This window comes from Arachis ipaensis, chromosome B5, assembly GCF_059453495.1.
Source record: "Arachis ipaensis isolate K30076 ecotype BB chromosome B5, ASM5945349v1, whole genome shotgun sequence".
NCBI classification, from domain to species: domain Eukaryota; kingdom Viridiplantae; phylum Streptophyta; class Magnoliopsida; order Fabales; family Fabaceae; genus Arachis; species Arachis ipaensis.
The window spans coordinates 141,244,736-141,262,653 of NC_142440.1; the positions used below are offsets into that span (position 1 = coordinate 141,244,736).

Sequence of the window (17,918 nt, forward strand, 5' to 3'; positions counted from 1 at the left end):
GTGGATGTGGGCTGGGCTGGAGGTGTGGTTGTGGGCTGGGCTGCAGGCTTTGACTTGGGTTGGGCTACAGGTTCAAAGGTGGGTTGGGCTGGATAATTTGAGGTGGGTTTGGTTTGAGGTTTTGAGTGGGGCTAACTTGGAGGAGCAGAGTTCAGTTGGCCTGGGGGTACAGAATTTGCTTCAGGGAATGTGATTGTATTTTGTTCAAGGGCTGTATTTGGAATACATGAGGATGGATTTGAGGTGGTGTCAGATACCATGATTTTTGGATTGAGGGTCATAGGGACCAGTTGTGGAACCTCATCACCTTTATGTTCAGAATTTCCATGCTCAAGGTATACATGCACTACACCTTCATTATTCTTTGCGTGAAAGCACATCTCTAAGAGCTCCTTGTCATGTGACAGTGCTCTCAATCCAGTCTTCAAGGGCCTTCCAGGAGCTAGCCACCAGCACTCCTTCAAGTTGTCATATCCTAGAACCTTGTAATAATTTCTTATTGAGAACACATCCAATGTATCTTCCTCTAGTCCAAATAACTATTCAATTTAGTCTCCAACATATACAACTTCTCCATCTTCTTTTGTCTCAAAACTTCCTTCATGGTGGATGACAATTGTTATATCATCATCCATCTACATTGCAAAATAACAAAAATCTCAACAATAATTTTAAAAAACAAAGCATACTGACTTAACTGACTTCAAACTCCAAACAGAATAATAGGTCATCATTCATTTTAAAACAACAAATTTTTTAAACACAAGCAATAACACACACATGATAACATTTTTTCACAGACAGCAAAAGATAAAATCGACATTCTCTTCTTCATCAAAGAAAAAAAACCCCTAGCATCATTCACATGCAACAATTTTTAATGCCCTAAATATAACCAGCACCTTGCTTCGACAATAACAATGCAATACAAAAACCCAAACAAAAGCCAAAAACAGAGTATTAAGAAATTTGTGAAAAAAAAAATAAAACTTCACTTCCTAACCTGATCTTCTTCGTTTCTTTTTGCGCCCATGTTAGTTCGTCAGCAACCTCACCCAGCAGTCCAATACACCAACAATGTTACTCTGATTCTCCTTCTTCACAGTCAAGCAATGGAGAAGAACAACAACGTGGAGAAGAAGAATAGAAGACAAAGAGAAGGAAGAAGAAGGGTCAATCTACGTCTGTGACTTCATCTACACGTTGACCCAACTTTTTTTAACCCAATAAAGTCCTTAAACGACGTCACATTGAGTTAAAACTGGGAGAGAACATAAAACGGCGACGTTTTATGCTTTCCTACGTGTCAATTTAACGTGCCACATCAGCGTTACTTTAATGGAGATAGCTACAAGGACAAACGTGGGTCACGATTCAATATTTCAAGATTTTAATTGGGTAACTATAAATTTTGGGGTCCATATTGAGGCCGCTCGATAATTTCATGGTCAAAATGAGTATTAACTCGAAAAACTGCTGTTTGTTGGTAACTGGGTAGTTCGGAGTGCGCTGGGTTGATGAGTGCTTCCACCCGAGTGAGGGGAGTTATGTAGGAAAACAACAAAAAACAAAAAAAAAGTAGAAGGCCCGTATAAAATCCGAAAGGCCCACCAAAGTGGAAGAAAAAAAAAAGGAGTTTCTGTAAGGTCCACCAAAGCGGTCAGTGCTCTCGCAAACACCATATTCCAACTCCATAAACCCTTCAAATCTTCATCTTCCGCTCTCACATCAAACATTGTAACAGCAATGGCTTCCACCGCCAGAACGCTAGCACACCTCCGTCGTAGCACCGCTGCCGCCACTAGTAGCAGAGGGAGCTACGCTTACTTCCTCATATCTAAGCCGTTTACTTCCGCCGCCGCTTCCGCTACATCATCTGATTCCGACCAAACACTCTCTTCCTCTTCGGGATCAAACGGTATGTACGTATTCATGCGCCTTCTATTGATTCTTTATCTGTTCGGTCGATCTTGTTTTTCGCAATGCTGAATTTGTGTTCACAAACATGCAACCTTCTTCTTTTATTAAACTTACTATTTTATTTTATTTTTATTTTTTGAAAGGAAAAGGATCTAGATGGTTGCTGTTTCTACCTGGAGCAATCACTTTTGGCCTTGGGACTTGGCAGATTTTTAGGAGACAAGATAAGGTGTGCTTTTCTTCTACTAGTAGCATTAACTTCATCATGATTAGGAAAATGTTAGGGTGCATATATATATTCTCATTTTTTATTGTGGTAAAAAGAGATTAATTTTGGTGAGCTAAAAGAGTTCCTCAATTTCATTTAAGCATACAGTTTTATTTTTGAGATTGTTTACTGGTATCACAATAGTGCATTTTTTTTATGGATGGTTTATTAAGATTGAATTCAAATAAATGTAACACATTGACTTTATGGTTTCATTTTCCTTCATCATTTCATCCCACCACCAAATAAAAAAAGGAAAAAGAAAAAGTAAATGGAAGATGTATTTTTGAAACTAACCAGGCCAGTTTCTCATAACTTTTGTTCGTATAGTCTCACATAAGCATCCAGTTGTAAGAAGAGGGAAGGAAGCCATGGAACAAATGGTGTTGATTGATATTGTGCGAGTTGTATAAGTGAAAGTATGTGGAAATAACATTATGTTGATTTTATTCTCGAATCGCTTTGTCAACAAGGTCCTGGCAAGTGATTCAGCAAAATATGAATGTGTTTGTGATGAGGCTCAAGTAAAGTACTAACCTGACATGAAATGTGATGTGCTCTGCTACTAATCAAGCCATATGGACCAATCTAGGAAGTATCTACTGACTAATCTAAGAACTGGTAATTAATTGTAGTTTGTGAATTTCAAATTGATTCTGGCGATTTCACTAGGTAACTTAATTAGGTTTGTTACAATCAATATATGTTGGCATTTTGCTCTTATTTTCACTTTACAGTTATAATACTTGTGCCGGTATACCCCTTACTCTATAGGCAAAACCCTTCCTAATGATAAATATATGTTTTGGATTATGCCGTCTATATTTTCATCTCCATGATTGACTGATAGAATAGAGATTGTATTGGATGTAATGATTGTATTAAATTCAAAACCATATACTTCACTAGTAAGTTACATATATTGGATCATGGAAGTTTGATAAGGTAGTTGATAGGGATCTCATTCATGTTCTTTCAACCTAATAGTTTGTTATAAATATTCTGCTCGAATTTTGGTAATCCAGTCAATTTTAGATGAACTTACATTACTGCATGTCTTGGTACTAGCCATGCGGATTAGCACATTGACTGTTACTTCCCTGTTTCAATATTACAGATTAAATTGTTGGAATATAGAGAGAAGAGGCTGGAAATGGAACCTTTACAATTCCGCAGTTATCCTTCAACTCAGGAATTGGACACTCTGGAATTTAGGAAGGTGGTATGCAAAGGAGTTTTTGATGATAAAAAATCAATCTTTGTAGGACCCCGCTCAAGAAGCATTTCAGGAGTTACTGAAAATGGCTACTATGTTATAACACCTCTTATGCCAGTTGAGAATCATCCAGACAGGTAAAATATCAGTATTAAATTATCAATCCCGCTACGTGTACACCCTATAATAAACGCCATTTTGACACCATTATTTTCTTAGCAACCAAACAGGGGTTCTCTTTGTTTTGTTAATTAAAAAATAATTTAAATACACATTTAATTAGTAAAAACCGTATTTTTATACGGGTGTCAAGAGTGTTGGGTGTATGAATAGTGCTTTTCTTAAATTATTATTGGCTTGAGCTACTAAAACAATTTTCAAGTCATAAACTTTCAATATCTCACAATGCTTTGTAAATTGTGATTATTGTTAGGGCTAACTAATACAGATACCAATTGATATAAACTGATAATTGTAATTGTTGCTCATAATCTCTTTTGTTTGGGCCGGTAGCTAAAAGAAAGAGATCTGAGACAGAGAAAAAGGAAAACCTTAATAAACTATTGGAATGAATTGTTAATAATTAAGACTCATAACAAAAATAAATAATCCATTCATGGGAAAAGCTTCAATATATTCATGGGCACAATCTGGCCATAATTTTTTAGGCTTCATATTTCATAAGATTTAAGTCCTCAAGTTTTTAAGATAACATGTTTATACCAACTAGAATTGTATCTGAATCATTAGCTACAGATTGCTACATATGTTGCTATGCATGCATCAGTCACATGTTTATTGGGTTAGTCATTGCTCATTAGTCTTTTTTTTTTAATTATTATTTTTTTTTATAACTTTTTAAACTTGTCTTCTTGTAGTGTCACTTTTCCCATTCTTGTTAACAGAGGATGGGTTCCTCGTAGTTGGAAAGACAAATTTGTAGAGGCTACACTAGATGAAAAGTTCCCGAATGCAGTTCCTTCTCCTTCACAGGATGATGGAACTACATCTCGGAGGAGGTTTTGGTCTAAAAAGCCCATCGTTGCGGAGGTTTTTTTCTTGCCCTTGGTCATTTTTTGATGAAGAAGATTGAAGATTCAAACTTACTTTGATTTTGCGTAACTTACAGGATCACACCCCTTCTGTTACACTGAAAGAAGTAGTTGGCATAGTTCGTGGAAGTGAAAAACCAAGCATATTTGTCCCGGCAAATGATCCTGAATCTTCCCAGTGGTTCTATGTCGATGTTCCTGCCATTGCGCGTGCTTGTGGTCTTCCTGAAAATACTATCTATATTGAAGATGCTAATGAAAATGTGAATCCAAGTAATCCTTACCCTATTCCCAAGGATGTCAATACCTTAATTCGAAGTTCAGTAATGCCTCAAGACCACCTGAACTACACATTGACATGGTGTGTAAATTTTTCTCTCCTTGCTTATCGAACAACTGTGCTTGTGTTATGGTTCTTGTTACCTATGCTTTTGTACTTTAGTTGATAATTCTTTAGGTCATAAAATTGAGTTTACGTGTTGGCTTTTACAATTCAAGTTTACCTAAGCTCCACAACTGTTGATGAACTCTCGACTTTGATAACTATGGTTGCAGGCATCCATAGGCCATTCACGATACTGACTGCCTGTATTTTAGTTAAAAAGGCTAAATCATTGGTCATATAATAGTGTAATTATTCTAGAATAAATCAATATAGTAATAATATGTTATTAAAATCAACTAACCATAGCATTAATCAAAATATAGTGTTATTTGTATTTTTAAAAATCAAATTTTGCTTTATGAATCTGATTTTATTTATTTTTGTTTGGAGCAGGTATTCTCTTTCTGCAGCAGTTACTTTTATGGCCTTTAAGAGGCTCAGACCAAGAAAAAAGCAAAGATAGCAAAGTCATCACCGTCACATAGCTGAGTCTATTGACGCATTTAACCTCGATCTGATATGGGATCATCTTTACTTGAAGTATTGTCTTCCATTTCTCCATCCTAACTATCAAAAATCATTTTCAAGCTACCTTAAACTATTCAAGTGAGGTCTTCTCAAAAAGTTAAGGCTATCCCCGGCCATAATAACACTGCAGGAATGAAAAATAGGGTGATATTCTTGTGAGCAAAGATAAAATGTTTTAATTTTTTTTATACAAGGGGGATGAGTATGTTGATATTTATTAGTTAAATGATCAAATTTTTGTTACAAAAGAAATTATTGATGGTAGTTGTGTGAAGTCATGAATATAACTTTTGATTTGTACTAGGAAGCTTTGGAAGTCATGAGTATGCCACATTTTGTTGACACATTGATTGTTCACCTTATTTCAATAAAGGAGGTAAAATCATGTCTACAATTCCACACACAGATTGTAGTGTCTCTGTACAAAAGCATGTTGGAACTGTTATTAATCAGCCCATGTTTGTTAATTTGTTCATAATAATTGTTTGAAAACCTGAAGATTATGATGATAAAATCTTCTAATGTTTCCCTCTTCTACTCCATGGATATTACTTTACTCGAGACATTAATTCCAACACTAGTACACACACAATCAACATTAAAATCATCATTTACATTCTACTATCAAGTGATCTAAAAGACAAAGGAAAAAAAAAAAACAAAAAAGACAGGAAAGGAAGAAGTGGGGAAGTAGGAAGAAACAAGAACTCAGTTATACAAATGAGATGTGTTATCTGTTTTCATTATTGTCACCTACATTGAGCTAACATACACTCATACTATTAGATGGAGTGTGAGATAGTAAAATGAGCATACAAAACAATTCCTATACAGAAAGTATTTGCACCTTCAATGATGTGTATGTTTTCATCTTGAACAACAACTAGCTTGTTTAGTAGCAGTGACTTCATCAGTTACATGAATTTCCTTCCTACCTGAAATCCTCAATGTTGTGCCATTCTCTTTCTTGGCCTCCAACATTTTCTGGCTTGTGATGTCATGGATCTTAGTTATCATTTGCAAGAATGCTTGCTCAACATTCAGGTTCTGCATAGCAGATGTTTCCATGAAGCATAACCTTTCTGTTTCCGCAAGCCCTTTCGCTTCTTCCTTCTCAACTTCCCTTGACTGAACCAAATCAGATTTGTTTCCGACCAGAACGACCACCATTTCTTCACCTCCAAACTCTCTTAGCTCATGCAACCATTTCTTCACGTTTCCGAAAGTCGATTTTCTGGTTATGTCATAGACTAGTATTGCTCCCAAGGCTCCTCTGTAGTATGAACTTGTGATAGCTCTAAATCTGCCACAAAATTTTATGTATGCTTTGTTAGAGTGAAATACATAACCATTTGGTTGAATTATTATGTTAATCCACTCTTAAAATCCAAATTAAGCAATGTTTCAAAAAAACTTGAAAGAACATTATAATATTAAATGTTTCATATACATCGTTAGCATAACTAAAATAATTCCACCGAGGCAATGAATTATAACTCATTCACACTTTTTTTTTTCCTTTTTCTGTTAAATCTTGTGCTGGGGGATTGTTAATGTTGGATTAGAGGTTTGATATATACCGATTCCACTTTCATCTTTGGGCCAAAAAGAAACACAAACAACATACTATTCTTTTTTGAAGACATGATACATGATTATGTGAATTGTTTTAAGCCAATCCTATATAATATTGAATAAAAAACATTGCTCAAACAAGGAATATAATATTGCTCGTGTTAAATCTATTGCACCTAACAAGATTTTGTGATTTAAATGAAGAATTTTGGTGTAGATGGATATCACATGATCATAAACAGCTAGAGTTAAGAGTGTGCGTGATTGTGGGGTTGGTGACCAAATCCGAGACCTTCACCACCTCACATGAATTTGTTTGCCTAATTTCTTTGTCACAATCATTTATAAGTTCTAACCTTCATTTTCTTAAGCTTAGGCTAAAGACTGAAATGGCCAACCCATATCTTGGACCCGGCTTACCCTGTAGTTATGTTGTTTATTTATGTATGCATTAAACTTTAACTAAATAAATAAATAAAATAAATAATTAGTGATTTGTTGGACAGTCTACACTTGATAGTGAGTTCTACAACTTTCACTTAATTTATATCATTTCTTTCAAATTTAAGGTCAATAAATGGGACATATAGTACACTGATAAATTTATTTTTCAACTATGCTGCCAGTGAGATCCCACATCCCAGTTCCTTTTAAGTATTATATTAAGTAAATGCTATAATGTCTAAAAGATTGTGCCTACTTATTAAAAAAAAGTTAAAAATTAATATTTAATTTAAAAAATATAAAAGTAAATAATTTTTAAGAAATCAAAACTTACTACAAAAAGTAAGTTAGGTAAAATTTAGGCACCAACTCACAGGCACTATGAAATATATAAAAATAAATAATTTTTAAAAAATCAAAATTTATTATAAAAAATTAGTTAGGCAAAATTTAGACACCAACTCATAGACACCATAGAATTGACCATTATATTAACTAGACTAATGATATAATCTTTTTAAACACCTTCTTAAATATTAAACAAAATTAACAAGTAAATATAATCAATGTTTTAAAATTTTTACAAGTAATTAATATTTTATTTGATAATTAAAATATTTTAGAATGATTTATTAGGAGAAAAAAGCATTTCTATTTATCTATTCAATTAGGTCTTGCCGTCTTGGTGAGAATTCATAATTGCTTTTTAGTTTTTACTCAAAACGGATATGATGGAAAAGAAAATATATCAACAGAGGTATGGAGATGGAAAGAGACTTTTAATTTGTTTTATTATGATTTTTTTTTTCAAAAAGTTCCTTTTTAAGTATGAAACCCTTTTTCTTTGTACATAATTAATAATATTGCATGAAGCATGCAGAATAAAGGAGAGAAGCTTAGGTCTTATTCCAACAAAATCCCCTGCCTTAAGATGGAAGTTAACACATTTTTAAGAATTTATCTCTTAAATCTTAATTAAACCAGAAATCACATATACAAAACCAAATCCAATTATCCAAGCTAGTAATCCATAGTTCAATATTTATTCCAGTATTTTCCGGGTCCCATTTGAAAAGGATTATAGTTATATATACATTATTTTCATCACAAAACCAAACCTTTACTCAGTTAGCTTGCAGCGCTTACTTTGTACTTGTGAAGATAGTGTAATTATTATACACTAATATTAAAAAAGTTTTGAATTAGATACTTGTATTTATGAGACTTTTAAAATAATAAGCAATTTATTAAATATTTATATAAAATTTTGTGGCGGTGCATAAAAATTTAAATTCTTGGACTATTATTTGTATTATCCTATCCGAGATATGATCAAGTTCAGCCTGTGATATATGAGTTGCAAAATACTGTATACAAATTAATTCTTTTTCTCTTTTTTTTTTTTTTCAATTCTTTCTTTATTATTGTTTTCTTTCCCCAACTCCTCCCTTATAGCATAGTTATCAGAACCGAACCGGTAATCAACCCGGTCATATGACCGGGTCATCGGGTTACTGGTTCAACCGGTGGGTCACTAATTCACCCGGTTAACCCGGTCATAACTAAAAAAATATAAAATTATATTAATAAAATTGAAATAATGTCTTAAAACTTAAAATGCGAGTCTTACAAACATTAATAATCAAATATCAAGTCTTAAACATAACTAATAATCTAAAGGAAGAGTTAATAAACTAGTTTTTAGTACAAAATATGTTCTCAGTTTAAATCAACTAGAGCAAGTTAAAGATAACACAATCATTAAATCAAGTCCAAGGGGTGAGCTCAAAGTCGGCATCAACATCTTCATAGGGCAAATTAGGAGCTTGATCAACATTTCCCTCATTTTGATTTGTATCCATATCTTCCATAGCATTGTTACTTGGTCCATCATTATCTTGGTCATCTTCCAAATTTAATTGATCTACATTTGTGTATTTTTGACAAATCAATATCAAGAATAATTCATAATAGCAACTGACGATTAAAATATTCAAGCAATTGAAGAATTTACCTAGATCATCCAAAGTTGGTTGAATGGACATATTTGCCAAATCATTTCGTAGAGCATCAACCTCTTCAGGAGTTAAAAACGGCGGTGAATCTTCCAATATCCAATCCGAATGCTCATTAAATGTATCAAGACAAATTGGATCATAGCTTTGCTTTCTCATTAGATTCCTATGTTATCAAGTTATGTAATTACTAAACTAAAGATTAAATTTTAATGAACAATACTTTTTAAAATTAGATAAATAATTATAGAAGATACCTTTGTTGTAGCCTCAAGTTATAATGAACGAAAACAAGATCATTAAGCTTTTGGTGTTCTAACCGATTCCTCTTCTTTGTGTGGATGTGTTCAAAAATACTCCAATTTCGCTCACAACCAGAAGAACTACAAGTTTGACTTAAAACACGAATGGCTAACTTTTGTAAATTTGGTGCTCCAGTTCCATAAGATTCCCACCATTGGTCTTAAAATCAAAAGAGGCAATGCATTACAAATAGCTTTTCTAAATAAATTAACGAATAAAGAAAGATAAAACCAAATAAAATATTTACCTGGCATCACTGTACTTCGTTCACGCAGTGCAGATTGTCTTCCAAAATCATCTTCAGCATTAGAATATATTCTCTTCTCACTTGTCAACTTAGTATTCAATTCTGGATCATCATATGAATATTTCTCAATTACATCTAGTAGGCCAGAAGTGGTTTGCATATGTTTTTCAAATTCAGCAGCATTGAATCGAAAAGCAGGGTTTAACCAATAGCCAGCAGCATGAAGATTTCTTTTAAGTTGTGAATCCCAACGAGTATCCAAAATCTTCAAGTAAGGCTCCACAATCTTCTTTCTTCGTCGAAACCTCTTCACCATCTCTTCTCTAGCCATATTAAAAGCTTGATAAAGAAAACCCATTGCAGCTTTATCTTCACTATCCACAATACGAAGCACACGAACAAGTGGCTCAGTAAGCTTGACAACATCTGTACATTGATTCCAAAACTTAGAGTCTAAAACTTGATCCACAAATGTTTTAGCTTTAGCTTCTTTGGAGTAGGCTGAGATTGTCCATTCTTTAGAAGTTACCATAGCTCTTAATGCATCTTTTTGAGCCAGAATACTCTGCAAAGCTATGAAATTGGTAGCAAAGCGAGTTGGAGCTGGACGAAGTATTTCTCGTCCACCGGTAAACTTCCTCATAAGATACAGTGGATGACAATGATTATATATGTATTTAGTAATCTTTGAAGCATGTGAAACTGTCTCACTGACTTCATTCAACTTTCCAATATCTTGCAACATCAAATTAATACAATGCGCAGCACAAGGAGACCAATACAACTTAGGGAATTCAGCTTCCAACAACCTTCCAGCAGCAACATAATTTGCAGCATTATCCGTCACTATATGAACAACATTTTCAGGACCGACAAAGTTGACAACATCCTTAAAAAGCCTAAACAATAATTCAGCAGTCTTGGAGGCATGAGAAGCATCAACAGACTTTAGGAAGATAGTTCCTTTAGGACAATAAACCAAGAAGTTAATTAAAGTGCGCCTACAACGATCAGTCCATCCATCAGCCATTATAGTACATCCAGTTCGCTTCCAAATTTCACGATACTGTTCAATCATCTTTTTCACATCCTCCACCAACTTACTCAACAAATACCCACGAACTCTACCAAAGTTTGGACCTTTATATCCTGCACCCATGTTTGCAATAGCATCAATCATTGGTTGGTAATATGCTGAATTAACTGCATTAAATGGCACAGAAGCATCAACCATCCACTTTGCAATGGCAATGTCACATTTTTCCACAATTTCTTTACTTTGCAATACACTTTTTATCGTTGGTTGGGCTCCAGGTGTTGTTGAAGATGGGAAAAAAGTCTCTATTCCAGTAGTCTTTTTCCCTTTCCTAGCTGCAGGTGGTGGCAACCTTGTCCTTGAATGTTGGAGTTGTTGCTGTCGTGCTTCAACCTCTTCCATTCTATCAAATTCTCTTTCAACATCATCACATGCTCCATAACTTTCTGCATAATTTTCTTGAGTTTTCCTTTTCTTATTCATAAATTCTTCAATACTTTGCCCAAATTGATGAGCAACAGCAGGTGGAACCTTTTTGCACTTCTCAACATCTCCTCCTTTTCCAGCCAAGTGATACTTAAATCGATTAATCCCACCTCCCCTAACAGGTTTGTCACAATATATGCACATCATAGTAATTTTCCCTGTTTTTTCCACAATTTGTTTACAATGACCCCAAGCTGGATCAGTCTTTCCTCTATTGTTATAAACTCTTTTAGTGGTAAGATCAGGGGTAGGAGTTGCTGATGATGCTTGTTCTTGAGATGGTGGCGTTTCTGATGGTGTTTGAGATGAAGCCATTTTTAAAATTCTAGCAAAAAAACCAAAAATATTTTCAGCAACAGGATTTGCTTAAATCAGTTTTTAAGCAACCCAACAACCACCACCACCATTTCACCAAAGTTTCCTGAATCCTGATTCAACTAACAACAACTCCAAAGTCTAAAGTCTAAACAAACCAGCAGTAAACAACAACACCAAAGTTTTCTGATTCAACTAACAGCAACTCTAAACAACCAGCAACTAAAAAACTATATACCAAATTACCAACACAGCAACTAGCAACAGCAGCAACCAGCAACAAACAGGGAAAATACAATTCAAGAAGACAAGAACAATGCAACAGAATTGAAGTGCCTCTCAACTGAGAAAGATCGGAAAGGCAGATTCAAGACAAGAATCAAAGGACTAGAGAGCAAAATGAAGAAATTTTTTGACAAATGCCAAGGATCCGAAGCAGAGACCAAATTACCAACCAGCAACAATATAATTCAATTCAACAGATACCAAATTACCCACCAGAATCCAGCAACAATACAATTCAAGAACTACTCTAAAAAATCAAATTTATCAACAGATTCCATAACAATAGGTCAATAGCAGAGGCACTGACCTGAGGGAGCAGAGGAACTGAGGCAGAGACTGTGAGTGACGGAGAGGTGAGGCCGCAGAAGCGTTCTGAGCTTTCTGAGCTAGTTGATGAACAGCGCTGATGAGGACCACCCGAGACTGAGAGTGACGACGAGAGGTGAGGCCGCGACTTGATGAACAGCGCCGACGAGAGGTGAGGCCGCGACTTGATGAACAGCGCCGACGAGAGGTGAGGCCGCGACTTGATGAACAGAGCCGACGAGGACCACGCGAGACTGAGAGTGACGACGACGAGGTTGGCAGGGGGGTGACGACGAGGACGACGCGAGACTGAGAGTGACGACGAGGTTGATGAAGTTAGACTCTCAAAGTCTCAGAGAGTCAGAGAAGTGAGAAGTGAGAACTCTTCTCAGACGCCATTAGAGAGATCAGGAGATGTGAGGTGAGGGCGTGAGGGCGAGGCAATGGGGGAAGGGGGGGATAGCCATTAGGGTTTGAGGTTTCAGTTCAGTTTGGGGAGGGGGGAAATATGCATTAGAACGACGCCGTTTTGCTTAGGAATAAAAAAAAAAAAAAAAAATTCCCAACCCGGACCGGGTCACGTCACCCGGCCGGGTCACCGGTTTTCATCAAAACCCGCCGGGTTGAACCGGGTTCCACCGGGTTAATTGCAAGTCCGGTTCAACGTATGGCTCGGCCCGGGCAGGTGACCGGGTGACCGGGTTTCCGGTCGAACCGGCCGGGTCGAGCCGGGTCTGATAACTATGCCTTATAGACACTAAACAAAAGCAAACAGGGCAACATAGCTAGCTAACAAAAATTGCCGGCTAAAAAAAATGTTGAAAAGTGGAACAAGTTGCTAGTGGAGAATGAGATAAGAGATGAAACTGAAAAGGGTTGGAAGTCTAATAATAATTAAGTCAAATTAGCCGAATTCATTATTAAATACTTCTATGATAAGCTAACCAAGTTTTTGAGTGGAGACACTTTGAAATTGAAAATGCCAATTGGAAAAAGCATTAACTTTTTCATCACGGATATAAGAAAAAGCTTTAATAGGATTGAGACAAAGAAGGAAGAAACTAAATAAGAAAAGAAAACACTAACATCTAAAAGAACGGCAAAAAGAAAACAAAAGGGTTTGCTTCTATGAAACTTATGAATTTTGGTTCACCTATGTGAAGACAAAATGGCAAATTAAATAAATAAATAAATAACACTTATAATTAAGTGATGGCAAATTGAAAAGAAAAACAAATAATAATAATAATAATAATAATAATAATAATAATAATTATTATTATTATTATTATTATTATTTATTGGGAAATGGATATAGATGATAGAAAAGAAATGATTACCTTTCTTGGCCAGCAGTGTCCCAAATCTGTGCTTTGATGAGTTTGTCTTTGACCCTTATGTTCCTGTAAGCAAATTCCACACCTATGGTGGGTTTGGAATCTAAAAGGAATTCATCTTTTGCAAATCTTGATAACAAGTTTGATTTCCCAACTCCAGAGTCCCCAACTAGAACTGCTTTGAATAGATAATCACACTGTTCATCAAATGTATCAGCCATATATATTTATGATCACAACTTTCTCTCTATCCCAACCTTAGCTTCCTTTTGAATTTCACATACTCTAGAATCAAAACGATCCTGTTCGACGAAAATATAGTTACTCTGGTATAGAGACTCTTTCTCTTTCGTATGATCTCAGACTCGAACTCAAGACCTCTTGTTAAGTTAAAATAACATGATGTCTATGTCTCTTTTTGATTATCTATGCTCAAAAGGAGTTTAATGAAGACGTGAAGAAACTTGTATCCAAGAGAAAGAGAGAAGGGGGGGGGGGGATACAAAAATTTTTGGTTATGAATTGAACTATAGAGGGAAAGAGGAAGAAAACTATGATATGTAAGAGGAGTGCATAAAAGTCATGATCATATATATAAAAATGTGTGGGTAATGGATTTGAAAAACTAAAGTGGAAGCACTATCAAATTCTAGAGTAGTTGATTTTGGAGGGTATTGAGTATCTACATGTGAAACGAATTAAGCTATTGACAAAGACATTATTATTAGGTACTACACCTTAATATTTGTATATTTGCAAACAACTCCCTGTGAAGCTGTTCGTCTGTTCTACATGTCCCATGCCAAATTGGAAAGTGGGCTATCATGCTTATGTGGCATTCCGTGATTGGTTTATATCATAGCTATCCATGGGTAACATGTATGTTGAAGGATAATGATTTCAAGTTACTTCCACTTTGGAAATTAACACTTAGTAGTGTTTCAGGTAATCATGAGTTTGTGGTTAGATGTCTTTATTATTGAGATGGGTTTGGCCAAAAAAAAAATTGTATGACAGGTAATTATGGTTGCAACTTTGAACACTTGGTTATTACTTGCTATTTCTCACAACTTAGATAAAATATCAAAGTTAATTAAATAATGTGGCATGCTGCTGATTCTTATAATTAAATATTTGACCAACCAACATTATTTACTCTGATCAAACTACACTTATATTTTTCTAAGATTTACTGTGCACTTTTATAGCCGATCTCACGTAATGAGATAAGATTTTAATTATTGTTGTACTCTCTGACTTTTTATACTTATTTATCTTGATCTTTCTTTAAATATTTTACGCCTTTGTAGTTAGTGTTATTTTTATATGAATATTTATTAATATTTTAAAAATACAAATATATTGAATATAATATTATATAAAAGAATAAGTCAATGTACATTTCTAGAAATAAGAGAATTAGATTTAACTTTTCTAAAATGTAGCAATTGTGTGTAATTTGGCCTTACTCTTTTTATTTGGGTAGTTCTATTTAATTACCCATTTTTTAAAACAAACAAACATATAGTGTATTTAATCAAACCAACTACTATAACTTACTATCTTGAATAAGATAACGAAAGATCATTAAGAGTTTGCTTATGTCCATACAGGCATGGATAGCGTGGAGTATTCTTTATTGTCTTATTATATGTTAGAACCTGTCCCTAAAATATTTGATTGAAAATATATTGAATGGATATTCAAGGCTTCCCTTCAATTTATTATTTTATTTTTAATAATTGTGCATGCAATTTTAAGAAGAAAGGAATGATGTATGGCTTGGTAAAATTTTATCAAAGTGATGACTTTAGTATTGTATGTGTTATTGCAAATGTAAAGTTTACTTACAGTTATTCGTAGCATTGTATGCAGTTATGCACCATTCCAACCCCTCCAAAAAAGGGTTTGTTACTGATAAATATAAAATAGAGAAGTAAATAAAAAAGTGAGCTAATCAAGAGTTTGTTACTGACTAATGTGTTGTTACATACACAAAGTGAACTATAATTACTGTACCAATCCAACTTGGTTACTAAACAAAAAAGTAATTAAGTTAATACTAATTTTTAGTTTTTACTTGATATTTTTGTGTTTTGAACAAGACTTTTTACTAAAGTTTGAACCATAATATTTTCACAACAAAAAAATGATATTCTTTTTTTTGGGCCTGGATAGTCATTTAAAGTTTTCTCATTGTAGCTTTTCTTTTTACAGGACTCATTGTAGCCTTCTTAAGCTTTTGTTTGTTTTTTGGTCTGGCCTTTTAAAATTTGTTCTTCTTATTATGAGGCATCATAACACAATCTGAGGTCCCGAAAAAGAAACCAAACAGAGCCCAATCCACCCAACTACTTTATAGACAGACACTTGCTGAAAAGCCCTAAACACTAGACTCATTAAAAAACCGACTTCCTTGTTAACATTCTACAATTTCTTTCTTACAAAAACGAAAACAAAGAAAAAAACAAAAATACTCTATAATTTTTATAAAATTACGGATTAAATTCTTTTAAAATGAGAATATTAGTAGAATAAAAATTAATTATCTTTAAATTAAGATAATAAGACTCACATCACAAAAATTATAAATTCAATAATAATTATACCATCACTTTTTCACTTTATTAAATTTTTTCACCTAATTTTTTTTTTTAAATATATCACATATCATATCATATCATATCATATCAAATAGCTAGACGGTTGTTACGGATGATTGCTGCTTGATTGGGTCGAGCTCAATTATATGTGGAGAGTAGACAATCCAGTAGAAAAAGCTACATTATTGGAGCATTTCAGTATTAATAACTACTTAATCTGTGTCAAGTGTCACATAATATTGCCTTTTAGAAGGGCATTATTTTGTGACAAGTAGGGGGTCCACAGTGCATTGGAAATTATTCTTATCCTTGCTTCTAGATTTTTCAGAGAGTAAGAGTTATGATTGGAGATCGACATGCCTAGTCCATATGTAAATATCATCGTGTCGAACATTGAGTTATAACTGTATGGACATGGATAGTTCTTTAACACACTTGCATTCGCATCAACCCATGTTTTCCCTTTTACATGTATGTGACCCTTTCTTAGAATTTTTTCTTCTTTTCTTTCAGCTTGGAAAATTTGCTGTTGTTGCTAGATTTGAGTTGAGGTGGAAAAACATGCACGAGATACGAATCGTGGCATGGACAAATGGACAATTTCCCCCTGGCGAATTAAGACCCAGTCAAGAACAATTTACAGCCTACTACGCGTCTTGTATTTTAAAGATACATATTAAATTTATAAATTAAATATTTTTTTATTCAAAATATAAAAAATTTAAGTTTTTAATAATATATTTATTTTATATTTATTAAATAAAAATCTTTAAAATTTTTTATTAACGATAAACTTATTATATGCCTAATGTACCTTAAGACACATAATAACTAAATTCGTAATAATAATTAAGTATATGGAATCTTTGACTAATATATTTATTCAAGTTCATTAATGATAAGTGAAATGTTGGATCATGTGTGCTTTCATTAGTATATTAAATGCGAAAAAATTCATGAAAGTATTTGGTAGAGTTGATGTGATAATATAATAGATTATTTCCGCAATTAAATAGGGTCATGCACCCAGAAGCACACATGAAACCAGTCACCAAAAATGGGTTAGAAATAAAAAATAATATTTATTTTAAAGAAAAAGAGAAAAACAATGATGTGTCATAGTAAGCTGAATGTGAGTATTAATAGGTAGGGAAAAAAGTGAAAATGTTTTAGCTCCTCCAAACTAGTGTCCTAGTTAATTACGATTTTCCCAATAAGTTTGTTTCAGTTACCTTTCTTTAAAAGGGATCAGTAGTAGCATTGGGTATTTCTTCTCTTTGTTTCAGAAAACACAGATTATTACAGATACAGTACCTATGTTATGTTTGCAGATGATGATGCAGTGCCAAATTGTTATGTTTGCTACACAGACTAAAGAGTAATCAACCCTTTGCTCTATGTACAAAACCCCACCCGTGATCAATTTAAATATTGTACAAATCTTCATACATTCTTTATATATCTTAGTTATATTAATAAAAATTATAATACAACTAGATATAATTATAAATAGTCACAATTTACAATATATATATGATTTAGCCATGAATTTTTCTTCTTTTTTTTTTTTCTTTTTTCTATTATCATATGTTTATAT

At 33.9% G+C, this 17,918-nt stretch overlaps 2 protein-coding genes across 4 annotated transcripts; one reads left to right on the top strand and one right to left on the bottom strand.

Annotated features, from left to right (window-relative positions):
- Positions 1-1,667: 1,667 nt before the first annotated feature.
- SURF1 (Surfeit locus 1 cytochrome c oxidase biogenesis protein) lies at positions 1,668-5,768 on the top strand. Its single transcript, XM_016347980.3, has 6 exons — positions 1,668-1,918; positions 2,064-2,149; positions 3,306-3,541; positions 4,283-4,454; positions 4,534-4,817; positions 5,235-5,768. Exons 1-6 carry the CDS (start codon positions 1,747-1,749, stop codon positions 5,302-5,304), a joined length of 1,020 nt encoding a protein of 339 aa, XP_016203466.1. The 5' UTR covers positions 1,668-1,746; the 3' UTR covers positions 5,305-5,768.
- Positions 5,769-5,920: 152 nt separating this feature from the next.
- On the bottom strand, positions 5,921-14,337 carry LOC107644169 (ras-related protein RABA6a-like). Of its 3 annotated transcripts, XM_088488072.1 has the most exons (6): positions 13,722-14,337; positions 12,383-13,534; positions 9,954-11,800; positions 9,661-9,865; positions 9,403-9,569; positions 8,978-9,312 (listed from the first exon to the last, which is right to left on the bottom strand). In XM_088488072.1, exons 3-6 carry the CDS (start codon positions 11,788-11,790, stop codon positions 9,155-9,157), a joined length of 2,367 nt encoding a protein of 788 aa, XP_088344198.1. In that variant the 5' UTR covers positions 11,791-11,800; positions 12,383-13,534; positions 13,722-14,337; the 3' UTR covers positions 8,978-9,154. The 3 variants fall into 3 exon arrangements, with proteins under 3 accessions (XP_088344199.1, XP_088344198.1, XP_088344197.1); XM_088488071.1 differs by lacking the exon at positions 12,383-13,534 and having other exon boundaries at positions 13,722-14,278; XM_088488073.1 differs by lacking the exons at positions 8,978-9,312; positions 9,403-9,569; positions 9,661-9,865; positions 9,954-11,800; positions 12,383-13,534 and adding an exon at positions 5,921-6,672 and having other exon boundaries at positions 13,722-14,280.
- Between the last annotated feature and the right edge of the window lie 3,581 nt (positions 14,338-17,918).